Source organism: Dama dama, chromosome 25 (genome assembly GCF_033118175.1).
Source record: "Dama dama isolate Ldn47 chromosome 25, ASM3311817v1, whole genome shotgun sequence".
NCBI classification, from domain to species: Eukaryota; Metazoa; Chordata; class Mammalia; order Artiodactyla; family Cervidae; genus Dama; species Dama dama.
Window position 1 is genome coordinate 73,014,124 of NC_083705.1, and position 20,530 is coordinate 73,034,653.

General features: G+C 54.1%; 1 protein-coding gene across 1 annotated transcript in view; it reads right to left on the minus strand.

The window, feature by feature from the left end:
* Window positions 1-3,358: 3,358 nt before the first annotated feature.
* ADAMTS16 (ADAM metallopeptidase with thrombospondin type 1 motif 16) overlaps window positions 3,359-20,530 on the minus strand; it is a 176,810-nt gene continuing 159,638 nt past the window's right edge. The window contains exons 22-26 of the mRNA XM_061129511.1: window positions 15,085-15,286; window positions 14,721-14,915; window positions 10,389-10,613; window positions 4,762-4,909; window positions 3,359-3,697 (exon numbers count right to left, since the gene is read on the minus strand). Coding sequence (XP_060985494.1) covers window positions 3,582-3,697; window positions 4,762-4,909; window positions 10,389-10,613; window positions 14,721-14,915; window positions 15,085-15,286 — 886 coding nt within the window. The 3' untranslated portion in view covers window positions 3,359-3,581. The remainder of the gene's footprint in view (window positions 3,698-4,761; window positions 4,910-10,388; window positions 10,614-14,720; window positions 14,916-15,084; window positions 15,287-20,530) is intronic.

Genomic DNA, 20,530 nt, shown 5'->3' on the forward strand with positions numbered 1-20,530 from the left:
GGAGACTTAGAGCTGCGCAGATTTGGCCCGTTTCCCCTCAGGCACGGGCGCCGTGTCACGGTGGGGCGCGGACAGGAGCCCGTCTGCGGGTGCAGGAGGCGTCCCCTGGGGCGGACGGCTCTGAGACCTTCCGATCCCTGCGGGAAGGCGTGCTGTGCTGCTTGGAGGTGACCCGCGAACGAGTGGCGGGCCGTGGTCCTGATGGACACCGTGACGTGCTGGGGGAGGCACGGACACAGCAGGGAGGCGCACTCACCGCCTGGCGGACCCTGGTTTCCGCCGGGAAGCTTGGCACCCCTCCTCGGCTCCTGAGACGGTGATGGACAGGCGCACGCGCAAAGCGGGGAAGCACGCTCCCCCAACCTTTCACGCTCCTCCCGGCAGGCGCATCGCCCCTCCCAGCCGCAGGGCACACGGGATTCAAGCTCTTTGGATCTGCACGCCCGCCGCAGACCCCCAGCTGGGATGTCAGCTGCCGGGGTCAGCTGTCCAACTCGAAGTCAGAGGAAGAGACCTCAGCCACTGAGCCTCAGGGCCGGGTGTGACCCGGGTGGGAGCCTTGGGCGGCCGTGCTCAGGACTGTGACCACAGAGGCAGCCCGGCAGGCGGCTGTCAGGGCGAGCCTGGCAGGCAGGCGGGCCCGGGGACATTCCTGCTGGAGATCCTGGCAGGAGGCGCCTCGGCATGGTTCTTGGTGTCCTCCTTCGCCAGGTGGGCAGGCGGCCCTGGACACCCTGATGTGTAGAGGCGGGTTCTGCTCGGCCCACTTCTGGAGTCAGTGAGTGCCGAGTGTAGGTGTGAGGGTTTCCACGCACGCGTGTCAGCTTGTTTGCTTCAGTCGTGTCTGACTCTTTGCGACCCCATGGACAGTAGCCCACCAGGCTTCTCTGTCCGTGGGATTCTCCAGGCAAGAATACTGGAGTGGGTTGCCAAGTCCTCCTCTAGGGGATCTTCCTGACGCAGGCATCACGCCCGGGTCTCTCATGTCTCCTGCATTGGCTGGTGGGTTCTTTACCACTAATGTCACCTGGGAAGCCCCATGTATATGGAGATATATGTGTGTCTTACATGTATAACTTCTTTCACAGATTCTTTTACACTACAGTTAAGCAAAATATTGAATATAGTTTTCCATGCTATACAGTAGGACTGTGTTGTCTATTTGGTATATAGTAGTTTGTATCTGGTAATCTCACACTCATTTGGTAACTGTAAGTTGGTTTTCTATGTCTGTGACTTTATCTTTTTGTAAATAAGCTCATTTGTATCATTTTTTTAGATCCCACATATAAGTGATATCATGATATTTGTCTTTCTCTGACTCACTTCATTTAGTATGACAATCTTTAGGTTTATCCATGGTGCTGCAAATGGCATTATTTCGCTTTTTATGGCTGAATAACAGTCCAGTGTATCTGTCTGTGTATTGTTGTTCAGTAGATAAATCATGTCCGACTCTTTGTGACCCCATGAATTGCAGCACGCCAGGTCTCCCTGTCCATCACCAACTCCTGGAGCTTGCTCAAACTCAGGTCCATTGAGTCAGTGATGCCATCCAACCATCTCATCCTCTGTTGCCCCCTTCTCCCCCTGCCCTCAATCTTTCCCAGCATCAGGGTCTTGTCCAAATGAGACCACGTCTTCTTTATCCATTCATATGTCAATGGACATCTAGGTTACTTCATGCCTTGAGTATTATGAATAATGCCGTATTATGAGTATTATGAATCAGCATTGGGGTGCATGTATGGACGTGATTAACATTTAAACCTGTGGACTTTAAGCCCATCACCCCCCATAATGGGGTGGGCCTCACCCCATCAGTTGAAGGGTCCCAGAGTAACAACCAACGTTTCCCTGAGAAGCAGGAGTTTGGCCTCAAGACTGTACGGTAGAGACCCTGCCTGAGCTTCCAGCCTGCTGCCCTGCAGAACTGAGGCTCAAGGCTGCAGCCTCAGCTCTTGCCTAGATTCCTGGAGCGCTCCCCGCCCTACAGGTGTGTGAACCGCCCGCAGCTGTGTCAGTCAGTCCCTTAAAGCAACCCCCTCCACAGCCTACTGTGCCTGTCTCTAAAGAACGCTGACTAATAAAGCAGGCTGAAGTGAAAGTCGCTCAGTTGTGTCCAACTCGTTGCAACCCTGTGGACTGTAGCCTGCCGGTCTGTCCCTGGAATTCTCCAGGCAAGAATACTGGAGTGGGTTGCCATTCCATTCTCTGGGGGGTCTTCCTGACCCAGGGATCGAACCTGGGTCTCCCGCATAGCAGGCAGATTCTTGACTGTCTGAGCCACCGGGGAAGCCCAATGAAGCAGGGAGCGCCTTTTAACTGATTGTGGCGTCTCTAGGAGGGCTGCACCTCCCCTTGCAGATTGCAGGGGCAGCTGGAGAAAACCTGGTCCCTGGGCAGGCAGCCCCTGTGGCCCTGCCCCCTGGCACTGACCGCCTCCATCCCCAGTCACCAGCCGTCCTCCCTGCAGCCGCCTCACTCGGGGCACCGTCTCCTCAGACTGGTGCTAGCACTGTCTACCAGATTCTGAGCCCCATTTCTGCCTCTCTGAGGCCAGGTTCCCGGTTCTGTGCCTGTCCCCCGCATTTCCGAGTAAACCTCACAAAGAATCACAGCTGTTCAGAAGCACGCTGCACAATATAAAATTTATTATAAAACCTCAGCAAATATAAATATCCAGGCACCATTTGGAATGGAGACCACACCGCAGAAAAGGGTTGAAATCCAGGGTGGGGGGGAGGGGAGGTTGGAGGCGCCCCTGCTGTGTGTAGCTTGTCACCTGGAAATCCTTGGCCTCCCTTCTGAATGGATGTTACGAAAACAACCAAAATTTACAGGGAAAAAAAATTGAAAACCCTGCAGCACATAAAAGCAAACCCGAGTGGGCCAATCACGGCCCACAGTGCTTGGTGTAAATCCCGTGGAGTCTCTAATTCGGGCCCAGCCTGTCATTCTGCCACTTGAAAGAGAAAAGCATTCAGAGATGCGTTTAAATAGGAACACTCACTTGTAAATAACTGAGAAAGAGAAAAAAGGCAACGTATGAGAATTCTCTCCTCCTTCCAATGGGTCTGAAAGGGACAGAAGCACCATGGTGGGGATTTCCTTTCCCATTTTCAGAGGCCAGGCGCCCTGTCAGGATGGAGACCAGCTCACCCGGCCGGGGCCCCCGGGGTCCCTGTGCAGAGAAACCGCCGCTGGGGCGGACACGGGCCTGGGGACGCAGCCCGGAGGGGCTGACCCCACCTCCAGAAGCGGTGGTCTTCAGGTGGCAGCTGGGCCGGCCCTCTTTCTCATTCCGGGCCGGCCTGCTTTGCCAGAGCTCGGCGGTTCAGGGCGAGCAGGTTGGGGATCTCTGTCCTGACTCCACGCCTCCTCCCCACCAAGCGTGTGCCTGTGTGCCCAGGGGTGAACACACACACACACACGCGCGCGCACACACAGGCACACACGCAGTCCGGTCCAGGAGCTCCACATGGGTGTTTCTTCTCCCGGCTTCCATCTTCCTGGGACGCCTGCCGGTGGAGAGACCACACGGCCAGCTGGTGCTGGAGACGGGCCCCGCGCCCGCCGGCTCACAGGTTGGACGTGGCGCAGGTCTCGCAGCACTGCCGGCCGTAGAAGTGGTGGCCGCACACGCTAGGCCGGGGCACCAGGGCGCACCAGCGGAAGCGGTCCCCGCAGGAGGTGCCTGAAAGCAGCCCGCGTTAGTCACCGGCCGCCACCGCGGAAACCCCGGGAAATCAAGGCAAGCCTGCCGTCACCCTGCAGCTGCTCCGCAGGGAAGGCAGCACTGCAGGTCACGCGGACCACGCGGGTCGTGCTGTTCTCACAAGACCTTTCTTGGCAGCTTCCTGCAAAGCTGGCATTTTCTGCTTTTCGTGCTAAACACCCCCATGGACCCACTCAGCCACCCGAGACAACGGGTCTTCTGTGGACTGGACTCCGGTTGTCTGGTCCCTGATTGAAGCAGACCACTCACTCTCTTCCAGCCCCATTTTCTCCTCCAGAAACCTTGACAGACAGACAGACAGACAGACAGGGCACGGTGCTGCAAATCCCCAAGGCACTCTGGGTGTGTGCACAGGGATCGCGTTTACTGAGCAGCCAAGGAGCTAGCAGGAGGAGAAGGGGACGACAGAGGATGAGATGGCTGGATGGCATCACCAACTCGATGGGCATGAGTTCAAGTAAACTCCGGGAGTTGGTGATGGACAGGGAGGCCTGGCGTGCTGCAGTCCATGGGGTCACAGAGAGTCGGACACGACTGAGCGACTGAACTGAGCTGAAGGAAATCCCACGACAGAGGAGCCTAGCACGCTGCAGTCCACGGGGTTGCAAAAGAGTGGGACGAAACTTGGTGACTGAACATCAACAACAAAGGAATATGCTGGGGTCTTGTTTCACTTGAGGGCAAAAGGCTCCTTTACTCAAAATGGCCTTCCCTGAATGCAGACAGCAGCACAGAAACACAAGAGGCAATTGTGCTTGCTGAAAGCCAAATGGCTCTCACAGCCGCCTGTGTCGTTTCTGGGGAGGAAGGCGTGAGCAGTGAGCGGTCTGCTCCATGGGCCTCTTCATGGGGAAAACTGGTGGAGGTGGAGAGAGAACAGGTGGAGCGGACACAAGACCCTCTAACCCGCGGGGACCCCCAGTTGCTCAGCCCTCTTGGCAACCACTCCAGAAACCCAACAGCCCCACCCAAATGGCCAAGGTCAAACCTCGGGGCGGGGCGAGGGGTGCTCCGACACTCACCTTTCTTCTCTGCGATGGCGCAGAAGTGGGTGTTGCAGGCCTGGGAGACGGCGGGCTTCTGTAGCACGGAGCAGCCCATGGCAGGCCGGCCCCCCGCCAGGCACTGCACGGACCGCGTCTGCATGCCGCCCCCGCAGCTAGCCGTGCACTGCGGGAGACACGAGCCGCCGTCACGCTGGGCCACCCGGCCGTCCAGCCACCCCTTCCTATGGGCAGTCCCCTCCTCCAGGCTCCTCAAGGCGGTCTCTCTCTCTCTCTCTCTCTCTCGACCAGGGTGGGGGGCTAAACACAAGCTGCATATTTCCCAGGTATGGACACTGGGAAGACGGGCCCAGGAGTCTGAATATTCTTGAGTCATCAAGGGCTCGATGGACACACAAAAAGCGGCACATATCTGGGGATACAGGCTGCAGGTCCGTCACGAGACGCCCTCACAAGCCAGCCTTTCTGGTGCTCCTGACTCGGAAAAGCTTGACAAGCCAGTTCCCCTCCCAAGAGGCGCGATGACACTCATCTCTCCCGACCCCAAGTTTTGCAGGGACTCCAGATGCCTGGGTGTGGCCACCCCCTCCCCGGAGTGCAGTGTCCCTACGTTGGGGCCCCATACTCCGAGGCTCAGAGCGCAGCGGAGCCAGGGAGAGGCAGCTCGGTCAGGCTGGTCCTCACTGGCCAGCCGGGCACATACCCCAGAGACTACGGCAGTGGGTCCCCTGGACACCCACTTCTGGCAAGAAACTGGGAGAGACCTGAGCGATCAGAGATGGAAGGGCCCCGAACCTGCAGCCATGAATCTGCCCAGAAAGAAAGCGGCTCACAGTCTAGACCGAGTTCTGTCTAGCTCATGGCATTGCTCACACAAGGCTGCGTGTTCAAGAAAGCTGTTAAGTGGGAGAGGAGCCCCTGCAGAAAGATGGGGGCAGAGAACGATCTGGAGATCCTGGTGTGCGGTGGGCTGCGTTAAACAGTCGCGTTAACACGTGAGGATAAAGCTCTGCTGATTTGGAGACACACACACACATAACTCAGGCTGCCGCCAAGATGTGTGGACAAGACCAATGCCGGGATCCCCCTGGAGCAGCGGCTCGGGGCTGGTCTTCCACAGCTGAAACCGCCTACGGCCAGACTCTGAGGACCCGCTGCAGACAGGGCCCGGGGAGGTGGCTTTTATACCCCTCGGGAGAGGGACGCAGTGATGGGGTCAGTAGAACATCTTGGTCTGCCCCTCGACAGAGGAGAGAAGCTGGAAACAGAGAGTCCCCAGAGCTCATAAGCTGAAGGAATCATTCTTCTTTTTTCCCTCTTTTGGGAAAGGACGTCTGGGCTGCTGGAGAGAGAAAACCCAGGGCTTTTCGCTGATGAGCGTGTGGGTTTGGAACCCACCATGTGAGGCTGAGCCCTGCTCTTCAAAGCCAACATTGGCGAATGCCGTCACGGCTCCATTTCAGGGCAGGACACCAGCAGCCAGGAGGAGACAGCGCCGCGGGCGGACTCGTGACCTGTCTTCAGGCCCACCCCGGGTCGAGACAGCTGTCTTCCGCAGACTGTGTCATCTCAGAGCTTTCCAGCAGAACCGTGCTCCAGGCCTCAGGGGCCTCTGACCCGGGTCCCAGGCGCTCCCTCAGGCCCTGTCCCGGGCTGGGAACTCACTCGGGGAGATGAGGTTGAACTTGAACCTCTCTGTCTCTGAGTTGAATTTCTTTCATCCAGCGGCAGGGGCAGACTGCCACTCGCCGCCCCCCCCCCCCCCCCTTTTTTTTCCATGTTAAAACGTGAGTTTTAATTGCAAAAACTGTTTCCTGTAAATATAGTTATATCAACCTCTGTGCCCACAACTTGGGTTCAGATATAAACAGATATGATACATGCAGGTGTTACTTGTACCACAGAACAAAATCAGTTCAAGAATCAACTCTTGCTAAAGAATGTCCCGTCAAGGTCCTGCTGTGTAGCACAGGGAACCATATTGAATATCCTGTGGTGAACCACGCTTGCATGCTTAGTCACTCAGTTCTGTCTGATTCTTTGCGACCCCATGGACTGTAGCCCGCCAGGCTCTGTCCATGGGATGCTCCAGGCAAGGATACTGGAGTGGGTTGCCATTCCCTTATCCAGGGGATCTTCCTGACCTGGGGATGGAACCCAGGTCCTCTGCATTGTAGGCGGATTCTTTACCATCTGAGCCACCAGGGAAGCCCCTGATAAGCCATAATGGAAAGTAAAATAAAAAAGGATATATATATATAACCTAGTCACTATGCTCGACAGCAGAGATTGACATTGTAAATCAGCTGATTTACTTCGATAAAAAAAATTAAAAACAAAGAAACCAAGAGATCTGACCAGCATTTTGTGTCCCTTGGTGCCAAGCGGCTTGACTCTTTCTGTCATCGGTTCTTTGATGCACAGACGGGGATCACTGTCCTCCCCTTCCTGGGCCCAGGTCCAGCCTCCAGACGCTGAACGGTGAACACAAGCCCTCGCCTTCCCTGGGGCACTTTCCGAAGTCGCCCCTCCAAGCGCAGTTTCTGGTCCGGCAGTTGCAGGAATAACCTGTCCGGGGACAGAGCCCATCCAGGCGCAGGACACCTTTCCGCCCCAAGCTTTCCCACGGCCGGAGGGCGCAGAGCCTCGGGCCCAAGAGCTCACGGCAAACGCGGCCTTAGCGTCATTCCTGCCTGACGTCATGAACATAGCAATGAGTCACCCTGGATAAGATCTTCAAGCAACGTAGGATGAAAATGGTTTATCAGACAGGCTGGTGCTTTAGGCTGGTGCAAACCATGTCAAAAGTATTTTTAGATTCTAGGTTTGGGTTTAAATTGGACAACGGCAAACTTTGTTTTTCTTTTTCTAAATTTGCCTGAGGTCTCCCGGTTGAGCAGAGTGGGGTAAACGCTGGCCAGATTCACTCTCAGGAGCTTCGGTCTCCCCTCCCCGTGGACAGAGGGATGACGGTCTTGGGGAACCACCAGGCCTTGTCTCTGAGCCACGTTCTCAAGGGACAGAGAGCGTGAAGCACCTGCCCCAGGAGCCACTCGACGCAGCCTCTTGGCTCGCCCGTCCCTTCCTCTTGCCGGAAAGCCTGCGCACTCAGAGGACAATTAAAGGGAAAATTGTGTGGCCGGAGATACTTTTGACCTACTTAAAACAGGAAAGGCTTGAAAAGGATACAGTCCAAATGTCCTGTGGTCTAGTATTTTAAATGAAACAATGTCTAATATCATTTGGGAAGGAGTTCGTGTATTTCTAAATGAAAAAGCGACATCAGATTTGAAGATGTGTGTGCTAAGTCACTTCAGTTGTGTTCGACTCTTTGCCACTCCATGGACCTCAGCCTGCCAGGCTCCTCTGTCCGTGGGGATTCTCCAGGCAAGAATACTGGAGTGGGCTGCCATGGCCTCTCTCCAGACGATCTTCCCCACCCAGGGACTGAACCCGTGTCTCCTGCATTGGCAGGTGGGTTCTTTACCGCTCGCACCACCTGGGAAGCCCCAGATTTGAAGGTAAGCAGAACCAAAGGCAAAAACACAATGAGAGAGCAGTGTGCAGAGTGGGTGGCAAGCAAGAACAGCCTTTGGGGGGTTAAAGATGCTGCCGCTCTACAGGGTCTGGCAACAGGGCGCACAATCCCGACGACAGTGACACCACCACCCCCAGACAAGGGTGAAGTCTGTGCTGGAGCGGAAAGTTCTCCAGACAAGGACCAGACCTGGCTGCCCTGGGCACGCACGGATTTGCTTTTCACCTGAAATTCCACTCCCTGAACACTCAGTACGGAGTATGTGACTTGGTAGACGCCGGGGACTGTATGTATAAAACATGTATGCATGTATGTAAATGCACACACGTGTCAATATGGAGACTACACTGTAAAACAGCAGGACACTCGCCCCAGAGCGGCCAGTCTGGATGGCTGTGTATCGACTGTATCCGCTTTCAGGCAGCTCATGTCAGCGGGGGCAGCCTTGACCTCTGACGAGGCCGCAGTACAGACATTGCACGATCCTGGGACAGGAGGCGTGATTCTCCACTCTGGAGTCTTCTTTCTATCCTTGCTTCCTTTTCAGCACAGGGCACCTGGGAAGGTCGAGGATGCGGGACGTGCTTCCCGGGAGGGCAGTCACTACTTGGGCAGGGAAGACAGCCACCTGCAGCTCCTCAGGTCATTCCTATGGCACCAGCCACGGAGCACGCCTTCTGGGAAGTGATTTGGAGAGAGATGAAGACTCTTGAAAGTTCCTTTGAAAGTGATGGGGAAGAGACATCCGCCTGTGGTCCCCGGGGTCAGCCTCTGGAATCAAGGAAGATCCCGCTTGCTGGCCCCGAGAGAGCTTCTGCAATGGCGGCGTCCTGGGGGCCTGGTGCCCTGTGGATCCCATATACTTGATAGGACTCCACCTCGGAGGTCCTGGAGCCAGTGTTACCTGATACGGTTAAGAGAGCTGGCCAAGGTGGGAGCACAGAAGTTCGTGGCTGTCCCCGCTATTGTGTTCACTTGCTTTCTCTGTTTTCTTGATGTGGACCATTTCTAAAGTCCCTACTGAGTTTATTACAACATTGCTTCTGCTTTATGTTTTGTTGTTTTGGCCATGAGGCATGTGAGATCTTCGCTCCAGGGATTGAACCCGCACCTCCTGCATTGGAAGGCCAAGTCCTAACCACTGGACTGCCAGGGAAGTGGCGGTTTGCTTCTTAAAAGCTGACCATCTAGACCCAAGTGCCTATGAAGACACTGGGCTCTGAGCTGCTCATGTGCTGCCCTCGCCCACACAGACGGCAACAGGACAGGCAGAGAGGGCTTCGAGGAGCCCAAAGCCGGAAGCAGGGCCGGGAGGAGGCTGGGTCAACAGCAGTTAAGTGCAGAAATCTTCCCTTACAGCCGCCGGGGGCGGAGGAGGAGGAGGGAGCCGGGAACACGGAGATCCCGGGACAGATCCCACAGCCCCTCTCGGCCTGGGCTGGCCGAGCCCGGGGACCAGGCAGGTCACAGCCATTCTGGGGGCTCAACCCCCTTCCTTATTTGCTCGGCTTTGCCGTTGACCCCGAACAGACTTACAATCACCTGTTTCTTCCAGATCTCGTATTTCTTCCTCACCCATACTCACCTCTGGGGAGTTCAGCCCAGCTTTTACCCAAACCATTAAATCTTCTCACCCTCCACAGGGTGCAGGTTTAGAACAACCACGCTGTGCCGTGCGCTCAGCCGTGTCCAACTCTCGCGACCCCGTGGACTGGAGCCCGCCAGGCTCCTCCGTCCATGGGATTCTCCAGGCAAGAACACTGGAGTGGGTTGCCATTTCCTTCTCTAGGGCATCTTCCCAGTCCAGAGATCGAACCTACAAATCCTCCATCTCCTGCAATGGCAGGCTGGTTCTTCACCACCAGCGCCGCCCGGGAAGCCCTAGAACAATCACAAGTGCCCTAAAAGGTCGAGTACCATGTGGAGATCACCCTCTGGAGGCCCCCTCACAACCCCAACCCCAAGAAACCCAATACCACACGGGCTCTGGAGGGAAAGGCCTGAAGCTGGCTCTGTGGGCCTCGGGGCTACACTCCGGCAGAAACCTTCCCCCCAAGGCAGCCAGCAACACCGAGGAGGGGCTCCGCCTGCCCCCCTTCATCCCTACCTGAGACCAGGGCGAGGCAAACCAGCCGGCCCGCGGGGGTCCTGCAGCGGCGAACGCGGGGCGCTTGGGGCAGGGAAACGGGGCGCAGGCCCGCTGCAGCTCCAGCTGTGGCTGCGGCACGTGCAGGCACTTCCTGGAGGCCAGCTCGCGGTACTTCCCAGACACGTGCTTCTCAGCGCACTTTAAGAACCTTTTCTGGGTTCCTTTTTCACAGGTAACAGAGCACTGGAAAGAAGACAACCAAGGACGTGTGTGAAAGGCATGTCTCCCCGCGTGGTGGCCGTCTCTCTCGCAAAATCGTTGACTGGCGATGCCTCCTGATTACGTCAGCCTGAACACTGATAGGAAAACAACAGAGTGAGGAAGACGAGAGATCTCTTCAAGAAAACTAGAGATACCAGGGGAACATTCATGCAAAGAGGGGCTCAATAAAGGACAGAAGTGGTATGGACCTAACAGAAGCAGAAGATGTTAAGAAGAGGCAGCAAGAATACACAGAACTGTACAAAAAAGATCTTCACAACCCACATAATCAGATGGTGTGATCACTCACCTACAGCCAGACATCCTGGAATGTGAAGTCAAGTGGGCCTTAGGAAGCATCACTATGAACAAAGCTAGTGGAGGTGATGGAATTCCAACTGAGCTATTTTAAATCCTAAAAGATGCTGTGAAAGTGCTGCACTCAATAGGCCAGCAAATTTGGAAAACTCAGCAGTGGCCACAGGACTGGAAAAGGTCAGTTTTCATTCGAATCCCTAAGAAGGGCAATGCCAAAGAATGCTCAAACTACTGCACAATTGCACTCATCTCACACGGTAGCAAAGTAATGCTCAAAATTCTCCAAGCCAGGTTTCAGCAATACATGAACTGTGAACTTTCAGATGTTCAAGCTGTTTAGAAAAGGCAGAGGAACCAGAGATCAAATTGCCAACATTTGCTGGATCATTGAAAAAGCAAGAGAGTTCCAGAAAAACATCTATTTCTGCTTTATTGACTATGCCAAAGCTGTTGACTATGTGGATCACAATAAACTGTGGAAAATTCTGAAAGAGATGGGAATACCAGACCACCTGACCTGCCTCTTGAGAAATCTGTACACAGGTCAGGAAGCAACAGTTAGAACTGGGCATGGAACAACAGACTGGTTCCAAATAGGAAAAGGAGTACGTCAAGGCTGTATATTGTCACCCTGCTTATTTAACTTATATGCAGAGTATATCATGAGAAATGCTGGGCTGGAGGACGCACAAGCTGGAATCAAGATTGCCAGGAGAAATATAAAACATCTCAGATATGCAGATGACACCACCCTTTTGACAGAAAGTGAAGAAGAACTAAAGAGCCTCTTAAAGAAAATGAAAGAGAAGAGTGAAAAAGTTGGCTTAAAACTCAACGTTCAGATAACTAAGATCATGGCATCTGGTCCCATCACTTCATGGCAAATAGAGATGGGGCTTTATTTTTTTGGGCTCCATAATCACTGCAGATGGTGACTGCAGCCATGAAATAAAAAGACGCTTACTCCTTAGAAGAAAATTTATGACCAACCTAGACAGCATACTAAAAAGCAGAGACATTACTTTGCCAACAAAGGTCCATCTAGTAAAGGCTATGGTTTTTCCAGTAGTCATGTACAGATGTGAGAGCTGGACTATAAAGAAAGCTGAGCGCTGAAGAATTGATGCTTTTGAACTGTGGTGTTGGAGAAGACTCTTGAGAGTCCCTTGGACTGCAAGGAGATCCAACCAGATCATCCTAAAGGAAATCTGTCCTGAATGTTCATTAGAAGGACTGATGTTGAAGTTGAAACTTCAATACTTTGGCCACCTGATGCGAAGAGCTGACTCATTTGAAAAGACCCTAATGCTGGAAAAGATTGAAGGTGGGAGGAGAAGGGGATGACAGAGGATGAGATGGGTGGATGGCATCATCGACTCAATGGATATGAGTTTGAGTAAACTCCAGGCCTTGGTGATGGACAGGGAGGCCTGGTGTGCTGCAGTCCATGGGGTCATGAAGAGCTGGACACAACTGAGCGACTGAACTGAACTGAACATTTAAGGGGACGACATGGTTGGATGGCATCACCAACTCGATGGACATGAGTTTGAGCAAGCTTCGGGTTATGGTGAAGTGCAGGGAAGCCTGGTGTGCTGCAGTCTATGGGGTTGCAAGAGTCAGACACGACCTAGCGACTGAACAACAAACAGTCAGTGAAATTTATGGGACCTCGGCATTTTAAAATGGTGTTAACAGTATCTGCAATAAAAAAAGAAGATCTTGAGGTCTAGCACTATACACATGAGTTGGGGCAGGGCAATTACAAACCACGAAGGGAGTAATTTCGGAGCTACTGCTTCACTGGGAAATGAAGACACTGGGCTGTAACTGATACCAGAATGCACTGGAACCTAATGCACTAGGATGTCAGGTAAACCGCAGAGCTCCTCAGATTCACACACCCAACAGCAGCGTGATGCTGGCCTAGCGCAGGGGCAGGCGGAGGAGACCCAGGGCTTCCATCTTCCCGGGAAGCCGAGTGCTGCCCTGGACAGAGCACCGCAGGCGCACTCGTTCCCACCAGACGTGCTCTGAGCCGAGCTGTCGCTGCAGCCATGCCCTCTTGCATGGACAGCGGGGCCCTGGGCTGCCCTGTGGCAGGGCGCGGCTGCGGCTTCGGGACACACGGGGATGACGCAGAAGGCCGGGCAGAGCTGCACAGGCTCGGGGGTCACAGGGCAGGTCCCGGGGGCTGGCACTGCTGCCCCAGGCTGGCATGTCTGCAGGTCCCATCCACAGCGGAGGCTGGGTGCCCGGCGTTCCGGCCTCACACTCAGGCTCAGGCCTGGCTTTGGGGTGTGCCTGGCGGGTCCTGCTCCCAGAACGGAGCTGGAGGGCTCCTCTCGGGGGCTCGCTGGGGCCAAGCCTGAGAGCAGCTCTGGGGTGTGATGAGTGTGTGTGTGCGCACGCCCAGATGTGTCAGATAGTCAGGACAAGGGATTTCTACCTGGACACCTTCCAGACACCGTGTGTGTTAGCCGCTCAGTCCTGCCTGACCCTTGGTGACCTCATGGACTATAGCCCACCAGGCTCCTCTGTCCATGGGATTCTCCAGGCAAGAATACTGGAGTGGGTTGCCATGCCCTTTGCCAGGGGATCTTCCCGACCCAGGGATCAAACCCGGTCTCCTGCATCACAGGTGGGTTCTTTACCACCGTGCCACCTGGGAAGCCCTTTCTAGGCAGACCAGGTTGCTTCCTTCCTAAGGACTCAGCCTCCAGAGATATAAATAAAATCAAATGTCCCCTAATGACTGAGTGATTCAGTCGTCTAGACGCTGATGCCCCTGGTTCCAGGAGTTCTTCCTTAGCAGCAGCAGGCTTCATGCAGTAGTGATGCTGTTTTTATTTTTCAGGGGCAGACAAGTGCTGTCTCATTTGGGATAAATGTCCTGCCTGGCACGCCATCACTTTATAGAGTCATTCCTGCCCCCTGGACTGGACGCCACTGGCGGCCCGGGTGGGGATGAGACCTCGAGTCTGTCCCTGAGGTCCAGGGATCAGGGGGCCTTCATTTCCCAGCTCCTATGGAAACCAGCTGTGTGGGCTCCGTACATGCATGCGTCTCAGGACACGCTGTCTGCTCCTGCAGTCACCCCCCTGCCCCACCACCTAGGCACGTCCTGGGAAATGGCTGCAGCTGCTCAGGGTGAGGTGGGTCCCCCACCCCACAGTCAGCGGGAAGAACACTTCCCACCCCGGTCGGCAACTGTTCGCCCATGCATCCACTCCACACCGAGGGAGGGATGATTGTGTGGGTGACCTGGGTGGGGTGCTCCACGGATGTGATACACAAGCCAGAGGACATGCAAGGAGTGGAGGCTGGGCATGGGGCTGAATACCAGGGGCAGTGGGACTGGAGATTTAGAGGAAAGGAGAGGAAGCAGAGGAACCCAGCAAGGAGGGGTGGCCCCTAGGTGGAAGGTGGTCAACCCAGTTCCACCTGGACCCGGCACGCCTACCTACCTGGGACCAATGCGTCTACCTGGGGCTAGGTGCACCTACATTGAGCCAATGCGTCTACCTGGGACCTGGGACACCCACCTGGGAAGGTGCCCCCACCTGGAGCCAGTGCACCTACGTGGAACCTGGCACACCATCTGGGGTGGTGTGTCCACCTGGGACCAGGGCCCTACCTGAGACTAGATGCACCTACCTTGAGCCAATGCACCTACCTGGGACCCATGCATCTACTTGGGACTCAGCACACCTACCTGGGGCCAATGACCCCCCTGGGGAGGCGCCCCCACCTGGGCCCTGGCACACCCACCTGGGACCAGGCGGACACGAGCCACTGCAGCTTCTTGTGCTTGTGGCAGCGCCTGAGCAGACAGGCCTCGTGAGTCCTGGGCTTGGGCTCCGCGGTGCAGACGGCGTCCGGCAGCAGCTGCGCCCTGGCCGAGGGGTTGGTGCTCTTACATGCCACGGACCTCTTCCGCCAGCCCTTCCCGCAGGTTCGCGAGCACTGCGCGCAGGGAGAGCAGAGTGTCGGCTCCCTCGAGGGGGGCTGGGACGGAGCTGGGGCTCCAGCCCGGAGCCCCGAGGCTGGGGGAGACTCCAGCTGCCCCCACACCCCTCACTGCACAGGAGGGACCCCATTCACCCACCCCATGCCAGCCCCCCACCCCGCTTACCTCCGCCCAGGGCCCGGTGCTCCACGCCGCGGGGCAGCTCTGCGGCTGGCAGGCCTGTCGGCTCGCGGGGACGGGCTGTGGACACAGGCTGGCCGGGACCCGCTCCGACTTGTAGTGCGCGCGCCGCGTGCAGTGCACTGCCCGGCTCTGCGCGCCCCCTCCGCACGTGCGGCTGCAGGTGCTCCAGTTCCCCAACGACCAGCTGAGGGGACAGGGGACCCCACGGTGAGGGGCGGGGCCGGGGGCGGGGCGTCAGCCGGCATACCTTCCCACCCACTGGCTCCACGCGCAATCCTTTTCAGTCCTGCCTGCGGGCTCCCAGGGCCCCTGCCCCTTCTAACTTCTTGATTAGTGTTCCTGACGTCAGGCCTCCCCTCCCCTTGTGCTTGGAAATAACTCCCCTCAGCGCAGAGCGTCTGTCCCCCCGCCCCCAACCTATTACTAAAAGGAAAATTTCAAACATATACAAAAATAAAGGCCCTCTGTGTCCCTCTCCACCCAGTCTCAAAGATGATCAGTTTATGTCCCTGATCCCTATAGCATTTTGAAGCAAATTCTAGACACACTAATATTTCAATATACACCTCCAAAAGATAAGGAGTCTTAGGTTTTTCAGCCTAATTATATTGTGGCATTTGAAAATTTTAACAATAATCCCTTAACATCATTAAATATTCAATGTTCCATTTCCAATTATGTTGTCCCTTTCAAAATTTGGCTCCTTTGATGGCTCAGCAGGTAAAGGGCCTGCCTGCGATGCAGGAGACACAGGAGACGTGGGTTCAATCCCTGGGTGGGGAAGATCCCCTGGAGGAGGAAATGGCAACCCGCTCCAGTGTTCTCGCCTGGGGAATCCATGGACAGAGGAGCCTGGTGGGCCACAGTCCACGGGGTCGCAAAGAGCTGGACATGACTGAGTGACTAGTACTTTCTCAAATTTAATCTGCTTGTTGGAGTCAGAATCCAAATAAAGCTCCTGCATTTAATTGGTTGATGTGTCTTTTTGTTTTAGTCCATAGGTTCTCCGAAATTTCATTTCGTTTTCTCTGTTACAGAATGACAGGAAGATGGCTCACCTTACTACATCTCTACAGCTTCCCTTTTTTTTTTTTTTTTTGCTGATTACAGGACTTCTAAAGCTACATCTCTGTGGTATCACTTAGAAGGCTCTCTGTCCTCTGCCCTTCTTGCAATTAAGCTGTTGGATCTAAAGACTTTGTTATATTTGGGGGTTTTTGTTTTGTGGCCACAGACACCCTGAAATAGTACTGATCCTAGGGGTCCAAGCCCCCCCGAATTGCTGAACAAAACCACCAGCATGAGTCCTCAAGTTCTCAAAGGGGTCTGTGACCCAAATCATGGTCGAGCCTGTCTTTGGGCTTCTGTGTAAGTTCTAAGGACGAAGGAGGCGATGGAGGGAGGAGAGGGGAATGGATGACACTTGCTGGATCGGGAGGAGGGAGCGACCCCACCCGGGACGGGGCAGCACTGGCACTGGGGCACCCGGGCTGAGCCGCACTGTGACATGGGATGGCGCCTGCCATGTCGATAAGCAAGGATGCCACAGCTGTCCGTGATTCCAGCCCTCCCACGTGAATTTCTGAGCGAGGCTGACCAGCGGCCCCACGGCCTACACGAGGAACTTAAGGTTGTCAGAGTCATCAGCAGTTCCAGCCCTCCAGTGTGAGCCAGAAGGCCCTGAGGGAATTCAAGAGAGAGAAAAATGTCTCCTTAAATATGCAGGGTGCTGGCCCCAGATAGCCGAGATGCACATGACAGGAATGACTTCAATGATCCCAGACTCTCGCATCTTCCCATGCATAGAAGAACGCTAAATTCCTTAACTTGGTATCTGATTTTCCTTACTTAATAATCTTTGATGTTCAGACTGCCTGCCCTCCTTGTTGCAAACTGGTGTATAGCCTGACTCCCCCTCCCGCCCCCTTGGAGCAGTTTTCTCAGGGTCACTGAGATGCCATCTCCCGAGCTTCGAATCCTTAACATTCCCACTAAATAACTCTCTACTTTCAGGTTGTGACTGTATGTTTTTTAGTCAACAGAACCATAATATGTTTACTTAGCTTTGTTTGTAGAAGCTTTGAGCTAGATTATGCCAAAGTATTTCTTATGAACAGACTCTATTATCTAAGAAAATTATTTAAAAACTGTAATGAAAAGTTTTATGCATATAGTAATAAACTATGTCAGGTTTGTAAGAAATGTTCCATATCAACTTCAGAAATGCTTCCACTTTTCAGTGTTAACAAGATTGTTGTTGTTTAGTTGCTCGATTGTGTCCGAAACCCGGGCTTTGGGCTCCTGACTGCATTGATTCTGCATCTGGAGGCTGTCCATTGCTTTTCTGTTTTTTAATGTTTCCTCCCACTTCTTAACGTTTGCCTCTCAACCCCACAGCCTCATAAACTCTAACTGGTCAACCCCGGGGCTGCGGAGGTGTCTTGGCTGCTCCCAGGCTTTTCACCTGCCTGTGTTAAGTCCTCGGTCTCCACCATCTTAAGCTGTTCCTGTGGGTTGGTCCATGCTCTGACCTCCTCTTAGCTGCATACCATTAATAAATGGTCCTGTGCAAAAATTGTTCTCATGGCATCTGGAGATGCCAAGTGCCTGCTTTGTTTCACAGGCGGAGCTCCAGGGAAGTGTCCTGACTGCAGCTCAGGAGAGTCAAAATGCAGCAGCAAGCTTCTATGCTGGTGTCTGAGGGTCCACTGAGCAGAACGAGGCATGTCGGGCAGCTGACAAGCGGCCATACCTGTCCTGCTGTGGTCTGGGTTTTCAAGTCCGCCAGCTGGAACAGAGCAGGCGGCTGGTGTGACTCACGTCAGTCGGGTGTCCCAGGCAGGGCCTGGAGCACTCGGCCACCCGGCCCCCACGGTGCTGCCCCCAGCCGAGGGGTCACCCGGCAGGACTCACCCTGCAGCTCTCAGAGCTGCCTGCACAAGTGGTGGAGCTTACAGTAGTTACTCAACAGTTTGGGCAGGGTTCCCTGGCACCATCTGCTCCATATTCAATATCACTAATTGTCAACAGTCAGGAGCTGCTTCTCATAAAATGACTTTTGCCCTCCCATTAAAAAATAGCAACATTTTGGTTTTGGTTATTTAATATTTCCTCTGAAAATGCAACAAGGGTATTTGAAAATGCAAATTTTCAACAAGAGTATTTGGTTCAGTGCAGTACGCTGTCGTGAAGCACTCCCCAGGCAGACTCAGGGCTGTGACCGCCTTTCAGACTCAGAGGTCACCCTTGACGGGGACCAGACCTGTGGCTCACGGCTGAGCCCCACGTATATGGTCAGCTCAGGGCGGTCACAGAGTCAGCGTTGGAAACCGCTAACTTCGTTTTACAATTGGGTTTCAGGGTCTCTTTCTGCTGCCGTCCAAGTTTTGAGATGAAGCACCCTGCCTATCCCCTTTTCAGGAGTGACTCCTGCTCGTCGGTGGAGTGGCCTTTCATAACTCAATAAGCACATAGAGTGTCAGAACCCGGTTCCCAGAGTGAACCTAGAGAAGGCCGTGGTCTCAGCTGGATTTTTTTAGCTCCAGGGAGGTGTAAGCGGGACAGGGCGGAGGAGAGCATGCGAACACAGCTCCAGTTACAAAGTGTCCCCCGCGGCGGTCAGGACTTTCACAACTGGTGTCCCTCACTTCCTTCGGGAAGGATGCTCTCAGTCACATGGCCCGCTTTTACTTTGTGACATGATCTTTAAAATCCTCTGTGACTACAAACATGGACATTCACACGCCCCATACTCTGTGGCCTGGGACTGTGATAGCTGCCATTGTGGCCCAGTGGGCATTGTGTGGGTTTTGAAGACAGAAGGATCTTGTTTTCATAGGAAATTACAGCCACGTCACACGAGCAGCTGATTTGAGGTTTACCACGCTTTTCATCTACGCGAACTTGTTGACTTAAAAAACATTCCCAACCTAAAAAGCTGAGAGTTACGTTTCATTCAGTGGGAATTTTTAAGACCTAAGTCCAGCAGGCAGAATCTCAAGGAACCCTGAGGTAAGGCGTCAGGTTACACAGAAGTTTTGCAACAAAGGGCAGGTAGTCTGAACATCAAAAGAATATTGTTGAAGAAAACCAGATATCTCAAGTTAAGGAATTTAGTGCTTTTCTATATATGCGAAGGAGCAAGAGTCTGGGCTCATTAAACTGTTCCTTTCATATGCTATTGGGGCCAGTTACCCATGTTTTCACATCCTGAACTCCCCCGGAACTCACTGTGGGGAGTAGCCGCTGTTTGACGGCTGCTAGATCACAGGGATTCTCCTTGCTGAGCACCCTTCGGACTCCCCTGCTCACACTGGAGGGCTGCCATCGCTGATGATGATGACACCCTTGTTGACTGATATGGCGGGAAATACGCCACTGCTTTCAAGGTAACAATGCGCATCCACAATAAACAGACCCCAGTTTGAAAAATCTGCCTTAGCCACAGGAAGAGAACGTCCTCGAACACGTTAACTTAAAGAGAGCAGACAGACTGGGAGCTGAAAGCTCAGTAGCTGAGATCAGAGGACTTGGGGTGATGAAGAGGGAGAGAAGCTGATTCCTGAGCCCATCTGGCAGCTGGCCACACATGGGCTGTTCTCTGGCCTCACCCATCTGCTGAGTCGGGAATTATTGGTCTCTGTCAGAGGATGTTTCAATATCAGAGGGTGCCAGCTATATTCCAGGCCAGTTCCAAGGCAGAAGTCCAGTGCTGAAAGGGCCAATGATCTCGGTAACCAATGGTGCAAGTGAGCGGTGTCAGAGGCCAGTGCTGTTGGGCACACAGCTTGCACTCTGCACGCGTGCCCTGATGCCTGGAGCAAGTCCTCCTGAAGTGCAGCGGTAAGTACATTAGAAGTGACAGCAACACGCCAAACACACACGCACGTCTTCCACCATGTGTTGGCAGGGATGTGCTAGACTGGCTGTCTGCTGGATGCATTCTTCCAGAAGCAATGCTGGGGAGAGGCCTCCATGGTTGCCCCAGAACTGAAAGTCCGTTACTGATGACTGGCTGGCAAGGATGGGGGCCAGACTTCAGGAAACTGGGCACCTGGATCAAGAAGCCAGGCTCTGGGAAGCTGGCAGCTGAACAGTGACTTCATTTTGTTCAGTCTCAAAAGGCAAACTCCTTTGTTTGATGTGAAAGTGAAGGAGAGATTTATAATGAGTCATGCACAGGACTGAATTTTTTTCATCGTTAAAGGCAGCATTTCTTTGCTGACTCACATGGAGCCAAACTGCAGGACCTCAAAACCTCCCCATAAAGGAGGTTCAGTGGGTGTTAATTTTACGGACTGTGAGAAGCCAAAGATACGGAGATTTTTATTATTCAGGGATTGATGTGCTATTTTTACTGAACTTTCCTGTCTCACTCCCCTGTCATCAAATGTTATCTTAAGAAGAATCAGTAAGATCTACAGAGCTT